The sequence below is a fragment of the Thamnophis sirtalis genome, unplaced genomic scaffold (genome assembly GCF_051295495.1).
Source record: "Thamnophis sirtalis isolate CommonGarterSnake01/CBP01778 unplaced genomic scaffold, rThaSir2_p1.2 scaffold_11, whole genome shotgun sequence".
Lineage (NCBI taxonomy): Eukaryota > Metazoa > Chordata > Lepidosauria > Squamata > Natricidae > Thamnophis > Thamnophis sirtalis.
In genome coordinates this window covers 33,061,405-33,088,755 of record NW_028261391.1, presented here as the reverse complement: position 1 = coordinate 33,088,755, position 27,351 = coordinate 33,061,405, and the positions used below count along the sequence as shown (strand labels likewise).

At 38.6% G+C, this 27,351-nt stretch overlaps 1 protein-coding gene across 4 annotated transcripts in view; it reads right to left on the bottom strand.

Moving 5' to 3' along the window:
• The window catches only part of EPHA4 (EPH receptor A4), a 160,939-nt gene extending 134,099 nt beyond the window's left edge, over positions 1-26,840 (bottom strand). For all 4 annotated transcript variants that reach the window (XM_087725490.1, XM_087725492.1, XM_087725491.1 and 1 more), the window contains exons 1-3: positions 26,716-26,840; positions 23,305-23,372; positions 17,894-18,557 (exon numbers count right to left, since the gene is read on the bottom strand). In XM_087725490.1, coding sequence (XP_087581616.1) covers positions 17,894-18,557; positions 23,305-23,372; positions 26,716-26,806 — 823 coding nt within the window. In that variant the 5' untranslated portion in view covers positions 26,807-26,840. The remainder of the gene's footprint in view (positions 1-17,893; positions 18,558-23,304; positions 23,373-26,715) is intronic.
• Positions 26,841-27,351: the final 511 nt, after the last annotated feature.

Here is a 27,351-nt window from a genome sequence, read left to right as displayed (position 1 = left end):
GCCATGGGAGAGCACAGCCAACTGGCAAACAGCAGGGAACCAATTGTTAAAGTGACATTTGGCTCTGGCACAGGCAGCCTCATTGGGGCAAACTGTTATTCTCTCAAACAAGGCATGAAGAGATAACACCATAAAATATGAACAAAATGGAACTTGTTTCCTTGCCACTAAATTGTTAGCTTTATGGGACTTCATGCTGAACAGTATGAAAAAAAAATCCAATTTGCTTTGAAGCGCATTAGTCTGACTAACATCCTAATTATTGTTTACATTGCCATTTGACTTCTATTAAGAATTGAATAATTACCTAGCAGTTCATAGTTTAAAAATACAAGCAAACAGGATTATCTGGATAATTAGGACACTGTACTGCAGCTTTGAACCAGTGCTGTGTAAAGCATCTTTCCCATAATGTATGTTATTATTAATGGACATTTCAAAAAGATTCTGAAGCTTAAGCATATGGTAAGAAGTAGCTTACACTAATTTAAACAATGGTATTTACAATAGATCCAGATTTAAGACAGAAAAGCTTCATTTCTTCTATTTTCCATTTCCTCAAATATCTTCATCTAAGCAGTAACCTTTGAATGGATTTTTCACTTACATGTCCACATTTCATATTTTTTTAAATCCTGGAATATGGTAGTCTATTGATTTAATGGAACAATTGGGAGAAGGAATGTAAATTATTTCTAATTATCTAGTAAATCATAGGGTACATCATTCATCCTAACATAATTATGCAAATTACTAAATAGTATCACTTGTGTCATCTTACGTCATTCAGTGATCATATCATTAAGCAAATGATGAAAATAACATAATATCCCTCATTATCAAAATGATGTCAAATTTATTTGTATGATTATTTACAGGGTTTATGGACAGTTCCAGTTCCATCTGATGCTAAGTGGTAAACAATTTTGCCCACATAACTCAAGTTAAAAACAACAGCACTAAAATGCTCTCTTCCCAGGACCTGTCCAAAGAACTAGGTCTTTGCACTCTTTCTAAATACCAAATGAGCTGGAGAAATTCGAACATACTATGCCACAAACAGAGCAACAATAAAAACGGTATAGAAATTTAGCAAAAAATGTTATCTTCTGCACCTGAAATCAATTACCCTTAAGTCCACTTAATCAAAGATTCACTGGAATAATCTCATTTTAAAGATGATAATGATTTATTATTCTCCTATTTTTCCTCATAACAATAAGCATATTAAAGGAACTGGATTGTGGCACAATAACTGCCAAAACCATCCAGTAATCTTCTAAAACTAACAGTGGAGTGGAACTTGGATCCCTCTTTAAGGTTCAAGAAATATTCCTTAGCAGTATGTATTCTACAAAAGACGGCTGCATATTGTGCCATCCAATAGGCTGAGACAACATTTCCTATTTCATAGTTTATCACTCAGACACTCTAATTAATGTAATACAGTACTAATTACTCTCTTTGAGAAAATGGATTAAATGGATCTACATTTTAGTTAGCTGAGAAATGCAATAAAAACGCTCATGGAGAACTAGTTTGGTCTAGTATTTAAGGTAGAAAGCTAGAAAGCAAGAAACTATCCCACCTTGGCTATGAAACCATCTGGGTGATCTCTCATCCCAACTTACCTCACAAGTGGTTGTTGTGGAGAATGAAGGAGAATGAAGTAGTATTAGTTATATTCACTACCTTGAGTTATTTATAAAAATAATAAAGGTGAGATATGGATAAACAAACAAATAAACAAATGAATGAAATCTAGAACTGGAGCTTAATAAAACTGCATATATTCACACAAACTCTTCATTCTAGTAACCATTTTTAAAAAGCTTCCCTTTATAATTCATCTCTAAAAACACCGAATATGGGGTAGCAGACCTTTCATTCAGTTCAGGAAAAGCATTTTTGTGTACAAGGCAATTCCAGAAAGGAATCACACAAACAATATATTTTATTTTACTTTATTACTTTTATTTTATTATTATTTTGATGAGAAAGAATTACCTTTACAAACTGCTTCACCGCATCAAGTCATCATGTTCATAATATACACAAAACTCATGATTAATTCATGCTAAGGAAAAGCTGGTAATAATTAGTTCTTCAAGATAGAAAAAGGTTCCAAATACAACTAGAAGTTCAATATGAAGCAAGAAGTAGCACCGATTACTTCAAGTGGGCAGAACATAATGTCAACTGGTGACATTAAAACTAACTATACTGGTAAAGCAAAAAGATAAGGGCATTTTTCTTCCATCTTTTACTCTCTAGTTTTAAACTCCTCCAGTTCCCTCCTGACATGTCAGGTTTCAATTTCTATAATTTCAATGAGGGAAATAGAAGATTGAATTGATCCAAAGAGCATCCAATTAGGAAAAGATGAAGTTTAAACAAATTCTACACCAAGCTGTGGAAATATTCTTTAGTATAACAATAAAGTCATAATAATTTGAGCCAGTTTGATCTAGTGGATAAGGTATTAGGCTAGAAAGTAGGAATATGATCCTGGAATTCTTAATCCAACAATTTAACAATTATTACAGAAGCTACTTCACAAGCTATGATAGTCAATGGATTAACAGAAGAGTTTGGGGATGATCATTAAAATCAATTTCCACTCCAACCTTTTCACCCAGCAGATACTTTTTTACAGATATGAAGACTAAAGGAATCCTGCAATTATTTTTGTCAAAACCTGAGTCTAAGTATCACTACTAGGGAGTGTTAGTTGCTACAGGCACCACTGGAATGTGGTGGCCAAAACTCTCAAAATTCTCAGGCTGCAAGTAAATAGGCAGGAAAATCAAGTTCAGAATAATTTGTAACACTGAAGTTACCCTATGTGTATTATTTACTTCTATAACATGCTGCAGTGATTAAGATGTTGGCTTTGACAGGAGGAGGGCTGAGATTCAAGTAATTGACTGAACATAAAACTAACTTAAAGACTTCAGGCCAGCCAATCTCCTTCATTCCATCCTACTTCACAGGATTATAAAATTAGGCAAGATGCCCTGAAGACTCTGAGAAAACCAGATAGAAATACAGAAAAGTAAACAAAAAATAATGGAAGAGGCAAAAATAGAAACAGAATTTAAAATTATAATATATTTATTTATTATTATACTGCCCATTTCACCAATATAGTGAGCCTTTTATGAGCTTGGGCAACTTATAAAATAGTAAAAAGTAAATATAAAAATTGTTAAAATGAATAAGGCTTAAATAAGAACTAAAACCAAGATGATAGATAGCAAGGGGCTGAAATCTTCTCTCCTATCTCCACACTTCCAGCAAAAAGCACTAACAGCATTAACAAGCCAGCCAGCAAAACCTGGAAGGTCACAAGAGAAGGTGCAGATTTCATTTCCAGTGGCAGATTGTTCTAGAGGGTAGAGGTCACAGCGGAAGAGGTTCTTGATTGATTGATTGATTGATTCAGTTTGTATGCCGCCCTATTCCCGAGAGACTCAGGGCAGCTAACAATCAAAGAGGGAAGGGGGATACAAAATAAAAAATAAAAAAGACAAACACATAGTAAAAAACAACAACAGTCATACCCTTAAGTGGGGCTAAGAGATTCAGAGGCCCCAGGCCTGCCGGAACAGCCAGGTCTTAATGGCTTTGCGGAAAGCCAGAAGCATGGTGAGGGTCCGGATCTCAACGGGGAGATCGTTCCAGATGGGCGGAGCAGCCACAGAGAAGCCCCTCCCCTGGGGAGTTGCCAGCTGACACTGGCCGGCAGATGGAATTCGGAGGAGGCCTAATCTGTGGGATCTAATAGGTCTATGGGAGGTAATTGGCAGGAGGTGGTCTCTCAAGTACCCAGGTCCGATACCATATAGGGCTTTAAAAGTAATGACTAGCACCTTGAAGCGTGTCCGAAGACCAATAGGCAGCCAGTGCAGCTCGCGGAGGATAGGTGTAACGTGGGTGTACTGAGGTGCACCCACATCGCTCGCGCGGCTGCATTCTGGACAAGCTGAAGTCTCCGAATACTCTTCAAGGGCAGCCCCATGTAGAGCGGGTTACAGTAGTAACTCTAGAGCCCACTAGTTGAAAGTCCATGACAGACAGAGTAGACAACATACCCTTTCCACTGGAACATGTGGGGCAGCCCAATCCAATTGGGGCAAAACAACTTCTCAGATACTCTGGTCCCATTCTATAAAGGTCTTTAAAGGTAATAATCAACATAACAGCAAACTAGCAACTAATGCAGCTTATGAAACAGTACTGTTATAAGGACTTCCAGAACTGTCTGCACCATTGCATTCTGTTTTAGCAATAGTTTTTGAATACTCTTCAGGGGTATCCCCATGTAGAGTGCATTGCAATAGTCCAATTCAGAGGTGACGAGGGAATGTGTGACCGCACATGAGGGCTCACAATCCATATAAGGGCACAACTTGCACAAAGGCACTATGTGACTGCTACCTGCCCTTTGAGCCAGAATTGTGAGTCAAGGAGAATCCCCAGATTGTGCACAAGATCTGTCTGGGGTAGTGCAACACCATCCAGAACTAAAGATAACAAACATCTATAACCTGAAGTTTTCCATAACCACAGCCTTATCTTGACCCCTATAGCTTTCAGACACTATGAAAGGGCAGCTATTTGTTGCCTGCCACAAGGAAGGCAACAAAATGGAACCAGCAGATGGTTAGGAAGAACATGTCTTACAAAAAGAAAACTACCTTATATAAACTCACAGATTGCCTTTCAACTGTTAAATAACTCTAACTAGTCTGTATTACAGGAGAAATAAAAGGAGAAATATGTTTAGACACTGATGAAATATGTATAGACACATGATGTATTGTCAGCCCTCCCGGGTAAATTGGGCAGGAAACATGACTAAGTGGAGCTAATTCTTCTTTATTATAAGGCTACATTTAAAGAATATTACAAACCTGAAGGTACAAACTTCCTGTCACCACTTTAACTGCCCAACCAATTAGGATGGATTCTTCCCAGGCTTCTTTCCCTAACCTTTAAGATATTGGGGACTCTTCCTTCTGTTGTCTGATCATTTGGTAAACATCTCTTCCCTTTATCCTTCAAGGTAATTTTCATTTATCATTACACATATTAAGCCAAATAAAATACAAACTACTTTTGTCAGCTGTTTTACATTTTGACTGTTTTCTTGTTTATTTCTGCCATTGTCTCAAAAAAAACTATGGTCCCAGCAATTCTGAACAGGTAATTCTCTTCAAAATGGTGATATTGCCAACAACAACAACAACAACCCCTCATTTCTGATCTTCCTTCCTACCACCAACAGGAAGATAGGCCTCTTTCCTCCCCTCCCATTCCTGATCCTCCTTCCTACCACTAACAGGAAGGTAGGCCTCTTCCCCTCCCCCATTCCTGATCCTTCCTTCCTACCACCAAGCAGGAAAGTAGGTCTCTTTCCTCCTCCCCCCCATTTATGATCCTCCTTCCTACAACCAACAGGAAGGTAGGCCTCTTTCCTCCCCCCATTCCTGACCCTCCCTTCCTACCACAAAGCAGGAAGGTAGGCCTCTTCCCCCACCCCCACCCCCAATTCTGGATCCTTCCTGCCTACTGTCAAACAAGAAGGTAGGCCTCTTTCCTGCTGTGGCTGGGTCTGGACAGCTATCATACAGTTATGATATTATCGTCCTTGAATCAGTAGTGTCTTAGCACTGAGAACCAACCCAGGCACCTACCATCACTAATGATGAGGAGAAACCAACAAAATTCAGTCATCACCTGGGTCAACAAGTACCACATCAGATGCTATGGCTCCTGGACATCTGTCGAAAAAGGAGCTACAGGGCTCAGTTGTTACTGCCAGGGAACCAGGGCATGCAACTGCAAAGCAACTGGAACCAAAGCGCAAAACTTGGACAACCAAAGAAAATCGACAAATCCTCAAATATTAGTACCAGGCAGAACCAACAGCCAGGGGATTTCAAAAAAGTATATAATAATAATAATGGTGGTTCACGAATTGAAGATAAGCAGCAAGAAAAAATCACAAAGTACCAGGACTTGCAAATTGAAGTTGAGCTACTGTGGAAAAAGAATCGAGTGTTGTCCCAATTGTAATTGGAGCTCTTAGAGCAATTTGGAAATTCTAAATCTATTGGACTTGAACATTCTGACTCTACAAAAAATCACACTACTTAAAACAGCTTATATCCTCTGAAATTACCTTAATGGTTCCTAGGTCCTTGGTTAGGACTCAAGCTGTTGAGATACCAACCAGCCCCAAAGGCTGTGAATCTCACCAAAGATTTACAACAACCCCTCCAAGAAGCTTTACCTTTTCATAGTGGAGGGGCTTGCACGCTCTAATGATCCTAAGGGATATGCTGAACAGGTACAACCATATCAGTCAGGTCTTAGGTGAAGGGCCAGACAAAATTCGCTCCGCAACCCATTCAAATATGGTGAATTAAAAAAAATGAAATTTAAGCCGCCTGAACCGTCACCTGGATTAACAAGGGCTCCGTTGGATGCTATGGCTCCTGGGCATTCTGCACAAAATGAGCTACAGGGCTCAGCTCCCTTTGTTAGGCAACCAGGGCATGGAGCTGACAAGCTATTGGAAGAAAAAGTGAAAAAGCGGAAAATCTGGACTAGGGAATAAAACATCCTTATTATGAAAGCTTACTATCGGTCTGAGCCAGCAAAACGTGGATTTCAAAAACGAATGTATCCGATTTGGAAGATGAACTATATGGACTGTGATATCAGTGAACAAAGACTAATGGACCAACGACGTGTAATTCTAAGCCACAAATTTTTCACTATAGCAGAATTAATAGGAATCGAAGAGAAAGCAACTAATGGTCTGAGTATACCAACAAAGAAGACTAACATCAAGAATGATTTGCAGACTCAAAAGCAAACTGAGGAAGAAAGGAAGGAAGAGGCTACTGAAATGGATGAAGATAAAGAACAAGGAAGCACTGAAGAACAAACACCAACAGATATTGCTCAATTAGCTGAGAAAATAAAGCATCAAATGGAAGATGCTGAAAGAACACATTTGCCAAAGCTGAACCAAGTGAACTGGAAAGAATTGAGAAAGGTACAAAAAAAGGTCAATAAGGTTGTGCAAACCATTCAAACCACTACATTAGCTGAAACAAACCAGCTGATGTATGCAGCAGCCTTCATAACTACCAAAGAATTGGGTTTGAAAATACAAAAGAACCAAAGAGGCAAGAAGAGGAAGCCTAAATGGAAAATTCGGTTGGAATTGAAGATAAAAAAATTGAAAAGACCAACTTGAAGAACCTAAGGAAAGGTCAGCTAAAGAACAAACAGGTCAAAAGCAGCCTGGAAGCAAAATGCGATTTGGAAAATAAAGTGATTGTGATAGTAATTGAAGAGCTGAAGCAGAGGGTTGTTGCCATTGCTGAAAAGATTAAAAGATATGAAAACCGAGTAACTCAGTTCAAGGAAGACTCACAGTTCAGAGCAAATCAGCAAGCACCAGTTTTAGAAGAAGAAGAAGAAGAAGAAGAAGAAGAAGAAGAAGAAGAAGAAGAAGAAGAAGAAGAAGAAGAAGAAGAAGAAGAAGAAGAAGAAGAAGAAGAAGAAGATGATGATGATGGCACAAACCAGCAGTGGTAATTCCAGTGGTAATCGGCACACTAGGTGCTATTCCAAAAGCACTGGAACTACATTTAAAACAGTTAAAAAATTGACAAAATCACCATCAGTCAAATGCAAAACGCCGCATTGCTTGGATCCGCACACATATTACGAAAATACGTTATGATATCCTAGGCCCCTGGGTGGGGCCCGACTAGTAATCAATGCCAAATCCGGCGAAACAACTGACTGCTGTGATACAATTCTGTTGTTGCTTTATAATAATAATAATATGATTTGAAGCTGTTTGGTAAAACAAAAGCTGAACTGAATTTATTAATTGAAAGCACAAAATAATTTAGCCAAGACATTGGTATGCAGTTTGGAATTGACAAATGTGCAACAATGGCAACCAAAGCAGGCAAGGTCCTAGAAGATGATGGAATACAACTTGAGAATGAAGAAATGATAAAGGCAGTAAAACCAGAAGAAGGCTACAAGTATTTGGGGGCTTTAGAGGCCTCTGACTTAATAATTAACCTCAGCCAAGTACATTTGATGAATTCGCAAGATATTAAAGTCCAAACTGAGTGGAAGAAACATCATAAAAGCCATAAATACCTGGGCTATACCTGTAATTCGATACTCTGCAGGAATAATTGACTGGACCCAGATGGAGTTGGAGAATTTGGACAGAAAACAAGGAAGCTTATGACAATGAATCAAGCTTTGCACCCTAAAAGTGAGGTTTACCGATTGTATCTACCAAGAGCAGAGGGTGGTTGAGGACTCCTACAAGTAAAACAGACTGTGCAAGAAGAAAGATACAGCTTGAATGATTACATCCAGAAAAGTGAAGAACCAATGATTAAAGAAGTAAATAAAAGAGGCCTTTTGAAGACAAATAAGTTAAAAGCTGAATATAAGAAAGAAGTAATTGAGAAGCGAACTGAAAATTGGAAAAGCAAAGCTATGCATAGCCAATATTTGAAAAGTATTGAAGGCAAAGCTGACCAAAAACTAACTTGGAACTGGTTAAGATCAGGAGTACTGAAAAAATAAACAGAAGGCTTTATTTTGGCAGCTCAAGAACAAGCCTTAGCCACAAACTGCATGAAGACAAAAATTAGACATGTTACCACCAACAGCAAATGTCGCCTCTGTAATGAGAAAGATGAGATAGTAAACCACTTGATCAGGGGCTGCAGCAAAATTTGACAAACTGACTACCTACAATGCCCTGACCGCGTTGCTAAGATTATTCACTGGAAATTGTGCCAAACATTTGGATTTGAGTATAGCAAAAACCACTGGGACCATCAGGTTGAGAAGGTTTTAGAGAATGATAAAGTCAAGAATGCGGCCGCGCGAGTGATCGTGGGCGCACCACGGTTCGCCCACATAACACCGATCCTCCGTGAGCTGCACTGGCTACCTGTTGGTCTCCGGGTGCACTTCAAGGTCCTACTCACCACCTATAAAGCGCTCCATGGTAGTGGATCTGGCTATTTGAGAGACCGCCTTCTGCCAATTACCTCCCTGCGTCCCATCAGATCGCATAGAGTTGGCCTCCTCCGTATTCCATCCGCCAGTCAGTGCCGACTGGCGACTACTCGGAGGAGAGCCTTCTCTGTTGCGGCTCCGACACTATGGAACAATCTCCCCATGGAGATTCGTACCCTCACCACCGTCCAGGCCTTCCGCACAGCCCTCAAGAACTGGCTAACCCGTCAGGCCTGGGGATAATCTTATTTCGCCCCTCCCGAATGCTGAGTGAATGTTGAGTTTTATTGTCTAATTTACTTTGTGCACATTTCTTTTTTCGTATTGTCCTACACTCCCCTTCCTTTTTGATTGTAAGCCGCCCTGAGTCCCCCCAGGGAAAAGGGCGGCCTATAAATAAACAAATCAAATCAAATCAAATCAAAGAACTTGTGGGACTTCAGAATCCAGACTGACAGGCACTTGGCCCACAACACACCTGACATAACAATAATTGAAAAGAAAAAAGTATGGTTCATTGACATTGCAACACCTGGTGATGCATGAATTGAAGATAAACAGCAAGAAAAAAATCACAAAATACTGGGACTTGCAAATTGAGGTTAAACGACTGTGGAAAAAGAAAGCATGTGCTGTCCCAATTGTAATTGGAGCCCTTGGAGCAATACCTAAAGGTTCCACCACAAAACCGCGAAGCCCTTATCTGCGCCGACATAAGTGCGGAGGCAAATCCGTGGCGTCCGAAGCGCTAAGAAAAACACGACACTACCGCCGCGACAACAGCGCGGCGACAGAAGGGCGTTCTACATGCTTCGTTCTTTGCCTCTGTACCTCCAAAGGTAGCCCCCCTCCTCCAACTGACAGCGGCAGCGGGCACGGGGCAAAGCGGGCTGCCCAGCAGCAGCAGCCCGTGGGAAGGGTCCAGGGGGGCAGCAGGAAGCCCGCAGGGGGCCCGAGTGGGGCTGCCAACGCCGCCCGCCCTGCCTCTTCCTCCAGGGGAGGTGCCAGTGGCGGAGGAGGATGCGGCAGCGGCGGCGGCTGAGGCTCTCCCGGGGCTGGCGAAGTGGGCTTTCCCGGCGGCGGCGGCCGCCCGTCCAAGGAGATGTTGTTGAGGAAAAAGAGGGTGGCTTGCCTCCGCCGGGCAAGCCCGCTTCGCCGGCCCTGGGAGAGCCTCAGCCGCCGCCGCTGCCGTGTCCTCCGCCACCACTGGCGCCTCCCCTGGAGGAAGAGGCAGGGCGGGTGGCGTCGGCGGCCCCGCTCGGGGCCCCCGCGGGCTTCCTGCTGCCCCCCGCGGCTGAGCTGGACCCTTCCCGTGGGCTGCTGCTGCTGGGCAGCCCGCTTTGCCCCGTGCCCGCTGCCGCTGTCAGCTGGAGGAGGAGGGCTACCTTTGGAAGTACAGAGGCAAAGAACGAAGCATGTAGCACTCCCTTCTGTCGCCGCGCTGTTGTCGCGGCAGTGATGACGCGCGGTGATGACGTCGCGGCTTTAGCAACGCGGTTTAATCACCGCTATTTTGACAAGCGCGGTTTTGTCATGCCACGATACCTAAAGGGCCTTCTCGCTATTTGAAAATTCTAAATTTACCTGACTTAAACATTCTGAGTGTACAAAAAACCACCCCACTTGGAACAACTTATATCCTCCGATGTTACCATAACAGTTCCTAGGTGCTTGGTTAGGACGCGAGCTGTTGAGCTACCAACCAGCCTCAAAGGCTGTGAATCTCCCCAAAGATTAACCACATAATAATAACAACAAGAAGAAGAAGAACAACAACCTTGAAGTTTGGAGAAAATAAAAAAGAGTGATTCCTTCTAATCATAGTTTCTTTAATGGGAAAAGTTATTGAGGTACTAATTATTTTGTCATTTTTAAACTTATCTCTAAAGAGAACTAAGCATTAGGTTAATCTATTTCCACTTCTTCTTAACAGAAAAGGATACAAGTGGTTACCAATATACGTTTAATAAAGAAATTCATATAAAGAAATAATAAATGCTAATAAAAGCAAGTAAAGATTACCACTACTATAAGGTGACCAGATTTTAAAATTGGTAAAGCGGGACACAATTGACCGAGGGGGGAGGGGCAGGCAGTATGTTAAAAATTTTGCCGGGTGGCAAAATTAAAAATTATTCCACCCGGCACTGCGGCTGAGGTTAAGCCACCAAAGTCCCGCTGGTGCCCCCACCCATGGCAGTGGTGGCGCCACCTCCCCCTCCACTCGGAGCACCTGTGCTGGGCACCTCATTACCCCTGCCGCCGCCTCCTCCTCCTCCTCTGCCGTGCTTTTGAGAAGCCATGGGGCCTTTTTTTCCTGCTCCTGCCCCCTCCGCCGCCTTCCTACTGGCTCTGCGGCCTCATGGCTCCTCAAACGCACGGTGGAGGAGGAGGGGGCAGGGATAACGCGGTGCCCAGCTCAGGTGCTCTGAGCGGAGGGGGAGGTGCTGCTGCCATGGGTGGGGGCACTGGTGGGAGCTTGGCGGCTTCACCTTAGCGTCGGGCAGCAAATGTGGTGGTGCTGTTGAAGGAGGAGGAGGAGGAGGCAGCAGCAGTTATTCTAGTGGCGGCAGGGGCTTTGGGGGTTCGCTTCAGCCGCAGCGCCAGGCGCAAATGGCTACGACTGGCCGGCCACAAAGGACCTCTCCGGGCTTGCTTTGCTGAACATGGAGCGACTGACGATAGTTTGAGCGGGTGTGGCCGGCGCAAACTACCATAAGTCGCCCCGCGCTCATCAAAACAAGTCCGGGGAGATCTTTTTCAGGCAGCCAGTTCTAGCCGCCTGCAAAGGACCTACCCAGTTTCCGGAGCCTCTGACAGTAGAAATCACTGTGCGGCAGTTGCAAACTGCTGCACGGTGTCTTCTTGCCACATGCTCAGCCATGCGAAAAATCAGGACTTTTTTGAAACGCTCCGGGATGCAGGACAAATTATTAATAATCGGGACTGTCCGCCAAAAGCGTGACATCTGGTCACTTTACACTACTATGACAATTATTGAGAATGAAAAATAAACATTACAACCTAAAATAGTAACATTTGTCCAACAGCTGCTGTAGACTTTATATTTTTGCATATTTTGATTATTTATAATTCCAGCCATTGTAAGAACTGCCGAAAAAAGCAAGCTCTCAAATCAAGTGAAGACAGAAAGTAAGTATTATTTTCTCATTTTTAGTTTACAGATGTAATCTTTTTACTTATAAACTGTTTTTAAAAATTGTGTTAATTGTATGGAGAATTTAAAAGAAGTATATAAGCATATGGGTAAGAAAGAGGAACCAGGAGGTGTATGATGTTGTCCATTATCATCGTTACTTCTTCTTTTAGTCCCTTGGAAGAAAAACGTCTCACTATTTCCATTCAATCTCTGAAATGAACCAACTCCTTCAGCATGTTTCTTTGTTGTTCTAAACCTCTGCTTAATTATGCCACATGGCCTGACACTCTGCAGTTTACTGCTCTGTGAAATTAACTTTGAATTAAACACTAATTGCACATCAAAATGCTTTGTTTGCATATTCGCAGGATGGGGAATCAATACTTTACTGTTATTTTATAGAAGACATCTAGAATGGATTTTGGTCCTGGTGTAATAGTGTTAATATGTATGACACAAAATGAAAACAGTCAATCTTTTTCCCTTTTTTTAGTGAAACATGTATGCATAGCATTGTGGTGTAATCAATAACAAACTTTCAATTGATGTGCTCCATGAAAGCTTGCTTGTTGCAGCCTACAGCAAGATTCGATCATGCCATAGCAGGCAAAGGATTATATGATGAACAGAGGACAGGGGACAAAGATAATAGTTATCTGAAATACTGTAGCTATGTTTTATTGTATTTTTTCTTAAACAATCACACAGATTTTTCTTTTACAAGCCACATAAAATTTTAATTGAGTTGATTCATATTAAATTTATGTCTGCTAAAGTCAGCACAATAGAAAACCGTCTTTTCTAAGGACTCAGCACATCACAATATCATATTAATTGTGGAATAATAAATCAGGATCTTATCACCTCTCCCGTCCCCTTTAACCCAGGTTGCTACTTTAATTTTCCAACCTTGGAAACTCAGGGGAAAGATCCCATCTAAAGTGCAAATGCTTCACTTCATAACCCAGCCATTCTATACAGTATATTGTTAGCATTTTTCCTTCACAAAGAGGTCCCAGACCTATTTTACATATATGGGGTGACAATCAAAGCACATTCTTACAGCTGAAGGCCTGAGCTGTAAAGAGAAATACTGTGCAAATATCACATCCCTATCTCTTAAACAAAGAACTTTAAACCCAAATGGAGTTCATTTGCATGAAATCCAAGACTTCAGCATCTACATAATAGACAGAAGGAGCTTCTCCTCCACTCTTTCCAAAGGAAGCGCTTATCTCCTTTGTGAAAGTGGGAAATGGGTGGGCTATTTTGCATGAGGATGTATACAAGATATGTAAATGAGGGATCTGCTGCATGCAGAAAGCAAACTGGCCAGACAGCTGACAATCCTCCATTCACAGGGGAAACTTCTGGGGCTTCCAATGGGAGTAATGAGAATGGAACAAACATGTTTGCTTCCCAAGGTGGGAAGCTGATCCTGAATATTCATAAAGTGACCATTTAGTCATGGAAGTGTTAATTATTTCCAGCTCATGAAGCTATGTGACCTCACCTGCTCCCTGAAAGTATATCAAAAGAAGGAAATAATCAGATGGAATGAGAGCAGAATTTGATCCCACAAGTTAAAAGTCAACCAAGGAAAGGATAAAAGACAGACGGATTCAAAAGATACAAGAGTTGGCTTGAAATCTTCCTTTCTCACGTATTCTTGCAGCTACAATAAAGATCTGAGATCAGTGGGCCATTCTACCAAACACAGATAAATAACCCAGCAATTGCCAGGCTGTATTTCTCAGAATCTTGCCAAGCTTACAAATTAGAATAAATATTTTTGTTTTATAAGCAAACTATAAACATTTCACATTTAATTCATACAAACCTGATAAGGCTAGCCACAATTTGCTACACATATTAAATGAGGAAAGAAAATAAACTGCAATTATTTCGGTGGTGAACATGAGGGAAGAACGGGAAAATTGAACAAATGAACTGTATTATGTATGTCACAATTTATTTATAATTAATTAGTTTGCAAATGTTAAAAACCATGACTTCCCTCGCTATACAAACCTACCCAGTATCTGACACTATTTTACAATACAATCTTATTGTCAATTCAATAGAAAGCCTTACTAATTTTAAAAGAACAGATATGAAAATACATTCAAATGCTCTGAATGCTTGAAAACATCTTGTTTATAAATGAAAATGTACTTTTTTCTGGATACATACAGAGGTTGATCTGTAAAGTTGTATCATCTAAGGTTATGGATATCAAAAGAAAAGAAAACCCAGATTTCTACAACACTAAAGCGTGGGATTACATGTATCATATTTTTAAAATGTAATGAAAAAAGAAAATAAACCATAGTAATAATAACAAAATTCACTCTTCAGTTATATTTGAAACTATTTAAAATCACGGAGATAAGTGGATTTATATGATTCAAGTAATTGAATCTTAAATATCCCATAATTAAAGACAAAAGTAGCAAAGAGAAGATGTCTGAAAACCATACTTTAAGGCTTCTAAGGGTTTTTTTTTTTACAATAAGCTTATATATAATATATAAAACTAAGACTGTATTTAACACTGTAAGATACTAAATTATTGGAATGTTTATATATATCATAATCAATGTACCTGGATTTTTATAGTGTAAAATTATTAAGCAAAACTGCTACTTTTAGTTTCACACAGAGCATGACAACAATTTCAGAGAGTTAGCATTTTCCTACTTGTTTAATTTATTTATTGCCTTTCCTATGTTTTCTTGAACTTCTGTATTTTAATAAGGGAATTTGTTCAATGTGTTTACTGATTTCTTCTTAGTTTGTATAACAAAATCATTGAAATGTCAATGATAAATTCTAATAAAGGGAATATGACCCACAGGCTGAATTTATCTTAAAACAGTAATTATCTTCACCTTGCAATAGATTTCAAAGCTAAAGCAATGTTACGTTTCAGTAATATATTTCCCATTCATATTTTTTTTCTCTCAAAAGGTTTGGAAATCAAGTGCATTTTCCTCCTTTCTTCAATTTAAAACAAGAAATTCAGCCAACACAAAAGGGTTTTAAATAAAGGTGAAGTATGTAAAACAGTATGTATAAAAATATTTCAGTAAATGGTCTTATATTATGGAGAAAAATGAGTAACAAAAGACTTTCATGTCAGGAAATATTATTCAAGATCAAAAGGCCGAATGAACTTGGACCTATTTGGGAGCAAAATGCAGACATCATTGGATAAATATAAACTGTGTTTTCCATTAAGTGTTATTTATTTTCACTCCCATCATCTAAATTAACATGTTTTTTTTTAGGAACAAATGTAGCTTGGTCTCCAATGGTCTAAATTTTTCAATAGATAAGTAGTATTATAGATTCAAATACTAGGAGCACCTTCTGCTTTATCATATGTCCATCAAACCTTTGTTTAGGTTTTAAAATCTTAATCAATCTTAACTCTGACCTAAGGATCACAGGAGGAAGATGGATGAGGAAATGAATGACCTATGACCTTCTCTTGCATTTATATTGCCAAGTTTTAACACTGAAAAACAGTTTGAATAGACAGTTAACAAATACTGTAGACCTGATAGATTTATCCTCCCTTATGTCTGCCTTCCAATTTCATGACACATCTCTATGAAGTGAGAATATTTAATTCCTAATCATCTATTTTGTGCCATACTTACAAGAAAATATTCTGGATTTAGAATCAATGTTGTTATTCAGAATTACTAAAATTTGGAGTTCAGGAAATGCGTACACAAACTGGCACATATTTTCATGGAAATTGGGAGATGAAATTGTGTTGTTTATTGGTTTACATTCACTTCAGGGAAGTTTAATGAACCAATATTAACATGGAAGACACTCAAAGCAGAAAAACAGAGTTGGATTTGATCTTTAGGGGGAATAAGCCTATGAAGTATGCATGCAAGTGTTTTTTTTCTTTTTAAAGATAGTGAGTTGTTGTATTTACTAGGTTGTTTTCTTATTTTTGAAGGTTTTTTTATATAAAAAGTACTTTTTTTCTCCTCAATCTTCCGAAAACGGCTTCCTTTGTCAGCTGATTAAATAATAAAGTGTGGATCACTGACTAAGGAGTGTTTTAGTTTTGCATCAATCAGGGTGAACCAATATTGCATCAACACTGCCTTTGGGGAAATCTAATAGCCAATATTCTAATTTTATCCATCTGTTTGCCCATAATCAAACTCTATAAAAATTAAATTCCAAGAAAAGCAGAAACTAGTAAAAACAAAAATATGTTCCTACACATTAATTGTCTCATAATGTGATCACTTCAAGTATGATATCTGTGTATTGGCAACAATTTATTTGTACCAGGCATCCAAACATTTTGAATGATCCTTTCCTTTTCCAGAGAGAGAGAGAGAATTATTTACTTTTCTGATGATGTCCTGTCATTATACTAACCATATTTTAGTTCTCACTCCAACAGCTCCTAATTAGAGTATCAAGAAGTTATGCTCAATTGTTCTTCAATAAGCATATAAATATCTGATTAATACATGATAGCAAAGGAAAATGTTTAGAAAAATGGTTTATTTCAGGCAATAATTAATTTCAAATTACCTATAAATCATCGTATGAACCTATTTTAGATAGATGGGATAAAACTGCTATGGTATATTAATTTTACCAAATAAAATAGTGTGGTGTTTATTTTGTTCACTAACTAAAAAAGGTGTGCTTTTTTAGCAAAATGCAATTAAAAAACATCAAACACAGTACCCTAAATCTTATTACTTTAAAAATAAATGAAGCTATTATTTTAGGGGGGAGGATTCATTAGAGACTGATCTTGAACAGGTGGCTTACAGGGCAACCAAGTCCATAATCAGCTATAGTCTACTTATAAAATCATAATAATGTATAACTAAAAATCAAGAGAATCATAAAGGACATTTAAAGCTCTTTTTCTTTCCTTTCCTTTAAAATAAGCTGCCTTTTATATGAAGGTTAATCCCTAATTCTGTGGAGGATAGGAAAAGGAGGGGAGAAACAGATGACTTCTTGCATTTCTGACTAGTCTCCTAGCAAGTTCTTTTGTAAATGTAACAATGGAGACTTTTTGAGAAATAAAAATATTTCACAAAAGCAGCCATGTCATCCATTCAAGGATTACTTATTGGAAGAATTCTCAAGTGAGACAGTAAAGAGTTATTTTGAAAGAACCTAAGAAGAATTTTAAAACCAAAGTTTTATTTCTTATTACAAAAGTAAAAACAAAAATTTCTAGCCTTGTTGTTGTTGTTGTTGTTGTTGTTGTTACTATTCCCTTGACATGATTCTTGTTATATTTAATTTTTCAAATGAGAAAAATAAGCGCTTTCTCTTAAATGAAATAACATGAATGAATTACAAACATTTCAATGTGAGTGGCAAGATGCAACGTAGTTCTAATCTACCCTCTGATGGCTTTTTTTTTTTTTTTTTTTGCCTTCTGCATCTTATGGTAGTGTCTTTGTTCTTTCAGAATGATGCATCTTTTAGCGTTGCCTCCTGGAAGTACTGAATTTCCTCATTAGACTACGCTGTCCCACTGCATTCCCACAGGGATTGCTAATTACTGGCTTTCTTCAATTTAGCCTCTTTTCTGATTCAATTACATACGCCATCATTTAATGAACAGTACAACGCAACAAGGCCTACCTTGGCATTCTCCATTATGCTCTTCATACCCAGCATTGCACAGGCAGTTGCCAATGGGTACCAGCCATTCACCATCTGCCCCACAGTACATTTTTGGCACATCCTTCTCTTCTGAGTTGTTGACACATGAACCACGAACTTCGACCAAAGAAGATGTATCAGCTCCTGTGATTGTGTCTGGAAACTGAGCCAGATTACGGACTGTCAGGGGACATTTCTTGTAGAATACACGAACAGACACCAGGGCTATGCAAGCACCTACGTCCTGGAATGCCAGATAAAATCCTTTCTTGCTCAATGGACCCACATCACGTATCTCTGTGTTTAATTTCATAATCCTGTCGCCAATGTCTACCTGAGTAAAACTCTCATCAGCAGCAATGGTGTCAATCTTACCAAACTGGCTTTCTCGAATAAAACGCTCCTTGTCATTGCTTGATTCATAATAGTACAGGTTAAAAGTCTCCTTGCAAGTTCCCATAACACCAGGAAGGCTGTTGCAGTCTCTTAGTGTGAACTTGATTTCAATATAAACCCTTTGAGCCCCTTCACGGGGAATCCAATCAGTCCGTAACCAGTTGTTCTGACTTGGTTCCATTACGTTGCAGACTTGATAAGTGCGGATTGGTGTATTTTTCTCATCCATAATGCTGACTTCCTCCCACTGTGAATAATCAGACAGATAGATATAATAAAATCATGTAAAATATGCAATCAAACCTCCACTATAAAAATTTATTTCTATTGTACTACTGGTTTCATTGGTTTTTATACAACAGCCATTAATGCTAATTACCAAGGATGCATCATATATCTATTTTAACTAAAGCAATATTCAACAAGAAATTAGCTTTTAAAAACTGTATACTTTAAAGTGGTAAGGGAGTAGAATTTTTCAGTTTATTAGAATGTCAATGGTCAATCAGCCAACAAACATTTTATTTGTCATTATTTGTATAGCATGATTTGAATGATTCAGACTGCTAATAAGAGCTGTAGTAAAATAAAGGATATCAACTGAACAGATACTCTGTTTGTATAGGCAAAAAACCAAGAGAAGATAAAGAACTTGACCATAGGTACTCATCCATCAGTAACAAACAGAAATAAGAACTAATCACTTCTAATCATCAATTATTCTGATATTATGTTGTTCACACTCACATACCAAGTTACAGACTATAATAAAATACATAACACAAAACTTATTAAAACAATATCATTAGAGTCCCAAATAACAATGAAATATGACCAACAGCAAGAAGAAAAATCTTCACCTATCATATCTAAATCAGTGTTCAGCATGAAGCTAAAGAATTCCTGGTGTATCAGAACAGTCTGATCAATACATACATCCACATAACACACTCTCTATATATATTGTGTGAGAAAGATAAAATGTTTAGGTATCTTCGAAGTGATTTGCATATATTATCTTTGTTAGAAAAGTATCATAGCCAAGTAACGGAACACAACAGGTGTCAGGTTCAATTACCACTATCTTGGAATAATCCTGGGAAAGAAATTTGCTGAAATTATGCAGGGCTTCTGCCACTCAATGTGCAGGCCTCAAATTATTAAATATATAGAAATGTTACTGGATAGTGGAACAATATTTTTAATCCACAACAAAGATTAAGATTTAGTTCTTTGGATTATATAATAAAATAACATATAATATGCACATATAATAAAATAAATAGCTTCGGTGCTTAAAAGCTTTATTTTTTGTTCTGTGCACATCTTGGTTTATTTCAAAACGATCTATCTTCAGACAGACAGACAGCTTTCAAGCCAAGACAGTCTGTGTTCCTGAAGAACTTAAATAGGAACAAGGACACCACAGTTATGTCCCTTGTGTCTATTAATCTTTCGCTTTAACATTTGTGTAGTTACTATATACATACATCTACACAAACCTGTGCACTCAACCACACAAAAAAATGATTCTGAAGAGTTAATATGATCTTATTCCGTTTGCAGAGGTTCATTAAGAGTGAGAGAAAAGAACAATATCAGTCAAAAAGAGCTTTCAAAATGTGATTACATTAGTCGTAGGATGCAGAAAAGTACTGTTGTGTCTATTTACTTACTTATTTATCTATTTATTTATTTGTTTGTTTATTTATTTATTTATTTATTTTCAAAAGAAAAAAATAAATTGATTTTAGTTTTGCTGAATTCAGGATCAATGACATAGGAAAATGTATTTTTCCCCTCGCTTATAAAAAATTAATTAAATCCAATCCTTTTCAATGAAGCACGTGTACCTAAAACAATAGAATAGCATTATAAAATAGTATTCAGGGGCTTTATCAGCAAGCAAAATAAATACACTTGTACCTGTGGATGTTATAAGATATAAGCTACTCTTCACTGTATTGTGTTCATAATCATTAAAGTTCATAGCCATTAAAGTGCTCTTGAGTTTAAATACAATGCTGGATAGCTGAAAACACTTTATAGAGCTGTGGCAGCTAACCCCCAGAGTCAAGATGATAATATTTGAGTTATTGTCTAGGGATACTTGAGAATTCAAGAAAAGGGAGAGAGAGACAGAGAGAGAGAGAGACACAGAAAGACACAGAGAGAGAAAGAATATCCACCATGTCAAACTGTGTCACGGATAATAGGGGAAACTGGAAAGCCATCTATCAATGTAAAATGCTAGTGCACAAAGTGAGCAACAAAGTTCTTTAATTTACAGCTGCCATGAAATGAGCATTGTGTTACAATTCTGCCCTTTATGATCCAATACCCTATAGTATGGGAGAGGGCAGGGACGGAAAAAGGAGAAGGAATAAAAATGGTCAATGGGATTTCCTTTTGCATGTTTACACAAAAGACAAGTCAAATTATAAGGCTGGCCCAAAGCCTATTGAATTCTGTGAAAAGAACACAGACCCTTTACTGCAAAATTCCTCATAGGATTTGGTCACGACTTCTTCCCTTCCTAAATAGAACTGCATTTTTCATTTAATATTTATATCATCAGTAAAGAGCCAAACATAATAAAACTGCACATTTCCACATGAAATAAATTATTGTTTGATAAAGTGTGTGGTCAAAGATTAACTTTGTCCTCCTTTTCAGTTTTGTCAAAAAGACTTCCTATGATTTAATAATCCAGGATAAAGCATTCCAGACCAACAGTTTCTTTTAACTCAAATTTTAAAATTAAACTATTAATTAAATGTGTAGGCTAAAACATTTGTTCTTCAAGGACTGCCATGGACTCAGCAATAGACATATTCATTTCAGTTAAATCACCTATTTTTATCTCCAATCTCTCTTATTAATCTATAAAATATTTCACATTAAAGAAATAACCACTTCTTTAATGGTAACATGGGATTCTGCATCATACAGAAATCTCCTTAAAACGTAAGGAGGAATCAGAGTTTATCTTTAAACAATATGTTGGGGTATTTTTGAAAAAAATATTTTTTTAAAAAAAAAATCTACCCAATGCTCTGAATGAAGCCTGCAGTATAGGAAACCATTAAATATTTTTTCCAGCTTTCCTACAGGCAGATTTGAAAGCTGATAAGATCCCTTTAAGCTTTTTTTACCACTATCATGTATAAGCTTTAATACAATTAGTCATATATGATCATGAAAACACTTCTCCCCATTGTTTTTATTTAAAAAAAGTGTACAGCTTATTATTATTATTAACATAGAATAACTATTTTCTTCAGCATTTTTAGATTTCTGAAGTTATTTTCATTCAAAATTAAAATATTTAAAGCTATAAAAGAAATACTCCCTACATTGAAAGACAGACTAATTTATTAACTTTTCCAGGGTACCAGACTAACTGGACTCCTGACTCTTACTGAGATGAAGCTATACTTTTCCCTTTGTCAAAAGATGAGGGCAATTGGCTGCAATCAGCAGTGAATATATGCTATCTACACCCAGTAGCTTGCCAATCATTTCCTCTTGCATGAAGAAAAGGAGGAGGGGTTCCAGGGACAGCGAGGCAGACCACAACTTAACTGCAGTCAAGTTCAGGCATAGCAACAATGGGGACAGGACAATTGACTATTTTCCCATCAAAGGGCTGTTTCAATGCTTATGCATAATGCATCTCTAAATAAATAACCTCACATTCCTTCTTCCATAAAGATAGTTACATGCAAGCACACAGATACAAATGTACAAGGTACATTAAAGAATAATGTATTTTAGTAACAAGAACTGCATCTGTGCCTATGATATATTTGATGGTGTTTGAAAGCTTCTGATTTACCTTCAATTGGTATCAATAGTTTGTCTTTATACAGTTAGAATAATATGTCTGTTTAATTTTAAAGAGCTTTATGGTCACTGGGAATATCATGCATCTTGTTTTACTCCTGAAACTGTTGTCCTTATTAGCCCTGCTTCTGTAGCAAAAAGAGAGCTGTGTTTCATTATTTAATAAAATATCTGATCCTATGATATGTAGAGTATTAATGGTTTCCAATAAATCCAGTAAGAAATACTCTTGAGTTTCTTGGAACTATCATATCAAGCCACATGCTATTTATTTAAAGTTTATTATATTTGCATATAACTAAGCCATGATTCAAGTTTCTCTCTGTATCCATATCTACAAATGTCTTAATTATTTGATTTGCTAATAAATGACCAAACTCTTCTTTTCTGCTTGTACAATGTTCTTATTATTGTACATAAAAAATATGTATTTTGACAAAGAAAAAGAATATTTATAGCTAAATATTAAAAATTTTTAAAGGAATATTGAACATTCACCTTTCTATTGACTAGGAGATAAATTTGATTGTGGCTTCCCACTTTAGAATATTTTCCAATATGGGCAATGAAAATTGGATGAGAATTTGTTTAAAGATAACTTTATTAAACTATCAAAATAATTTTTCTGCTTACTTCCAATATAAAATGGAATAGAATTGTGGGTTTTGTGCATCATTAAGAACAGTATTCATATAAATTATGAATAAAAATTATTACTATCATGAAATGATAAAAGATATGGTTTTACCCTTGATCAAAATGAAAAAATAATAATTCATTTATTTTAAAAATTGGTATTTATAAATGAGTTTTGAAGAAATATTTTGCATTTGTGTTAGAATTCACAAATACATATTCAGTTTCCTAAAAAGAATTGACTTAACAAGTTTGCTGACTTGCATCCAGTGAGAGTCTCCTCCTCCTGATTCTAAAATTATTGTTGCTTTTCTTTTTATAAGACTCTTCCATGACAGGGTATCCCAAGTTTATACAAGGAAATAATACAGTTTCACCAACAAAATATAATACATATCTTAAAGGTCATAGAAATAAATTGACCTTTTGCACAATCAGTGAAGAAAAGTATCCTTAGAAATTTACTCATTATTTCAATTTTTTATTGATTAGATAAAATATTCTGAACTTACCCCTCCCTCTAAGGGGCTCGCTATCCAGCCAAGTTCACCTTGAACTGATCTGGAATCCAATAAGGTAACTGCAAAAGAAAAGCACACATCAAGTCCCAAGTAGTCAAATTCAGATTATATTTCAAAAAGCATCATTAAATGATCTGCACAAGAAAAGAAAGATGCTACCCCAACAAAAAAAGTAAGTATCTTCCCAATAGTAATATAAGCAGGATATTCTTATTTAGAATACTTATTTTTAAACATACATAGAAAAACACATATTGTGGATCTGATAATGATAATAATAATGAGACTTGACAGGTGAGTAAAAATGGCAAATCTAGTCTAAACATCTGGCTCACTGTGCAACCAATCATCATCATCATCATCATCATCATCATCATCATCATCATCATCCTCCTCCTCCAGTAAAATACTGTCTTGATGTGGTTTTTAATATTATTAAACAACAACATCTGCCTAACTCAAGTTCATGGAAAGGACTTAATAGGTGGAAAAAAATATCAAGATTAAATAACTGACTGTGTGACCAACTAAAAAGAACACAGAACTGAAGCATTTTCCATTTTTTCATTGAAAATAACCAGAGAGAGAGAGAGAGAGAAAGAGAGAGAGAGAGAGAGAGAGAGAGAGAGGGAAGGAAAGAGGGAGGGAGAGACCTGAGCTATTTATAACTAAAGCTAAGTCTATTTCAAATCCAGCATGATACCTAGTGACTTCATGAACACATCCATGTCATTTGCTTGGAAATAATATCAAATGGTTTACTCTTGGCTTCTTTTAATATATATTGTTTTACTTCGCAGTCTAATATACAGTTCTAAAATTACCTAGTATTCTCCCATCCAAGTCCTGTCCAAGTATACCCTGCTTATTTTTAAGGCCATTTTTCACAAATTTTAATTCTAACCCACTCTGAATTTCCAAAGGCACAAATCCCATAAACTACTACAAGATCCTCTAGGAGAAATCAATACAGTATTACAATGTTTACACTGCAGCTCACATAAATAAGATGCCAAGCCTGTTTACACTATCCCAGTGACACATGTTGATTCTGTGGATGGGGTGTGACTTGCATTTAGGACTTCTTAATTCATGTCTCAAAGGTCATCTTCAATAAGGGTTAACACTTGCACCCAAATTGAATTGGTTTAGATTTTTTTTTAAAAAAAAAAACCCTAAGATTAAAATGTTTTGGCATATTCTCAATCTTTGAATGCTGTGTGTAATGTAATCCTGTATGTGTTTAATCAGAAAGAAAGTGCAATATTGCTCACTGAGATTTCCTCTCACATAAATGTGTAAAGAAAGCACCTACTCATAATTCACCTTTATTACATGACTGCCTGAGACATTGCTACATGATGGATGGACTTCCCAAAAGGAAATAAAATGTTAATTTCACTAATTTTATAACAAGACTTGTTTACATCATTTTGCACTTCTCTTTATGAATTTTACACCTCATAAGAAAATGTCAGTGAATCCAGAAACAGCTTCAATAGATAACTTAATCTACTGTCACTATAGACAAGGAATGCAACATATTGTGTTGGTCATGCCATCTTCTGGGTATTTAATGCCACTTGCAAAAAAAGCAGAATGATTTTTAAAATATTTCTACATATAAGGAAACAACAAAAAGTGGACTATGTTGTACATGAAACATTCCCAACACTATATGGGGGGGGGGGGGAATGTGCCTTATAGGAAACAAAGAGAGAGAATCAAAATCTGAACAGCTTCAGCACTGCATTCTTTATACCTCTAGAGGCTCCTGTTAAAAATGGAGCAAGAGTTGGGGGTGTGTTAAGAGTGAAAAATGGCTCCCCAGTGCAGATAACTTAAAAGATGCTGAGACGACTAAATGAAATCTCAGCTGCTCAGCATTCACCCCACCCCAATAAGTCTACAAAACCTCAGATTCCGTATAAATCATACAAGAAGTTTTAAAGGTGACGTTTTAAAACAGGACCTATGGGTTATCCTATTTCAACAGCGCATTGTTCTGCTTAAGCCTCTTTGTGATTCGAGCACAGACGAGCTTTCCTTTCTTCAATACACGAAGAGCTATCAAACGGCTGATTGATAGCGAAGATGCTAGAAACCAAAGCAGAAAGGGGCTTGGGAAGGGGGGAATTACGGAGTGACGGGAGAAATCATCGGCAATGTATTCTGCAAAATCCTCAGCTTTCACGCTTTTAAGTTTGAGCAACTCACTGACGCTATTTGTCTTACGCGCCAAGTGATTTCCCAGGCAACGCATATCATAAAACCACCTTCAAGCTGAAGTTACAGGTATCTGACTCCCAGCGGCCGAAGCCGGAGGGAAATGAATAAGGACGTCTCACAGGGAAGGAGAGAAAGTGCGGGAACGCGCATAGCTACACGCGCGCACCCCCTCCCACTCACTTTCCTGTCAAGCAGGTTCATGTCACCTCGACGCGCGTTAAGTCACCTCGATGCGCGCAATCGACTGAAGCCCGCGCTGCCGCGCGCGTTTGTGTGTAGGGACGCGCGTCCGCGGTTATGTAAGATTTAGACTGGGGAGAAGGAAGGGAAAAAAACCCAAACCCTGAATGGTTCTTTCTTTTTTCTTTAGCGCTGCCTTTCCAAGACATTAAATCAGTAAGAAAATATCCCCACGGCCGCAGCAAAGAAGGTGCTGAAAGGAAGAATGCGGGCAGACGGAAAAGCCCAGTCCCGTTTCGGAGAAAGGCTGCTTTGAACTTAAGGCGCCGGTCTGCTAGAATAAATTAAAAGCCTAACCAAATCCACGGAACTCGCTTGCCTTGGCTGTTTAGCAAAGGAGGCTTTTTTTTTGTCTCAGGGAGCAAAAAGATCTAAAGCGGCGCGTTTGCACCAGACTCGCTGGCTGAAAACAGCTCGCCTAGAAAATCCAGGTCAAGCTCCCACGCGGGTTTCCGCCGCGCGCAAAGCTGTCACGTCTGCGGCAAATTCGGCTGCGAAAGGCGACTATCCAAGCCGACCGGCCGGTCATCAGGCTGCCGATCCCCAGACGACACTCTCCAAACTTTCGCCTCTCTCTCTCTCGAGAGAGAGAGAGTCCAAGGGCGGACAGGAGCGAAGGCGAAGGGCGGGCTACCGGGGGCGCGGGGGGCGAAGCTTCTGAAAGAGCCCATTGCTCTCAGCTGGCTCTCCGCCACCAGCCTAAGTTTGCCGCGAGCTACCCGCGCGGCTGTCCGTCCTTTCTTTTGCAGGCGAGAGGTCGAACTTTAGATTGTCTGCCTGATCCAAGTTTTGCCCAGTGTTCGGTCCGCAGCAACGGGTGCTGAAAGTGAGGAAGACCTCTCGCACCGACCCAGATCCCCCTGCCCCGTACAAGCCACATGAGCAAGAGGGGAAAGTCTCGGCTCGGCCCGGGACCCTTTTTCTCTCACTCACCTTCATTGGCCGGATATATCCGAGAACCGGTGACCCCCTCACAAATCCCAAAGAGAAACGAAAAGACGGTGAAATATACAATCCCAGCCATGGTTTTTTGGTGCTAGCGCTGCTCTAGACTCCTCTATCCCAGTGGAATAAATGCTTAAATTGGGAGTGCAGCAGGCTGTAGACATTGCCAAGGAGGCGGGGGAGGAACCGTGACGTCTCGCCGTCCATCAACGCCATTCGCCTGTCAGGAAGGCAGCTTGAGAGAAAGGCCCTCCCAGACACGCCCTCTTCCCGAAACCACGCCCTCCATGCTCCAAGGGCCCCTCCTTCTCCTGGTTCTTCTCGTATTCAGAGCTTCCTCAAAAGGTGCAGAAGTGGCTGGCGGACGGTCTTCGCCTTTTTGTTGTTTTTCTCCTTCCTCAAGTAGGCATCGACTGTGCTACTTTCTTGCATCCTAGCTTGGCTCAAGCTTTTCTAGTATTCTTATATCCACTTACCTGCGAGCAGATCGCACTGAACTCATTTGGGTTTCCTTCTAATAGGACGCCTCTCTCGAATTTCTCCCCTGAAATTCCTGGACTAACGAAGGATATCTTGAATTATACCCAGCAGGGAAACGACACGAACTGTCAGAACTGAAATCGC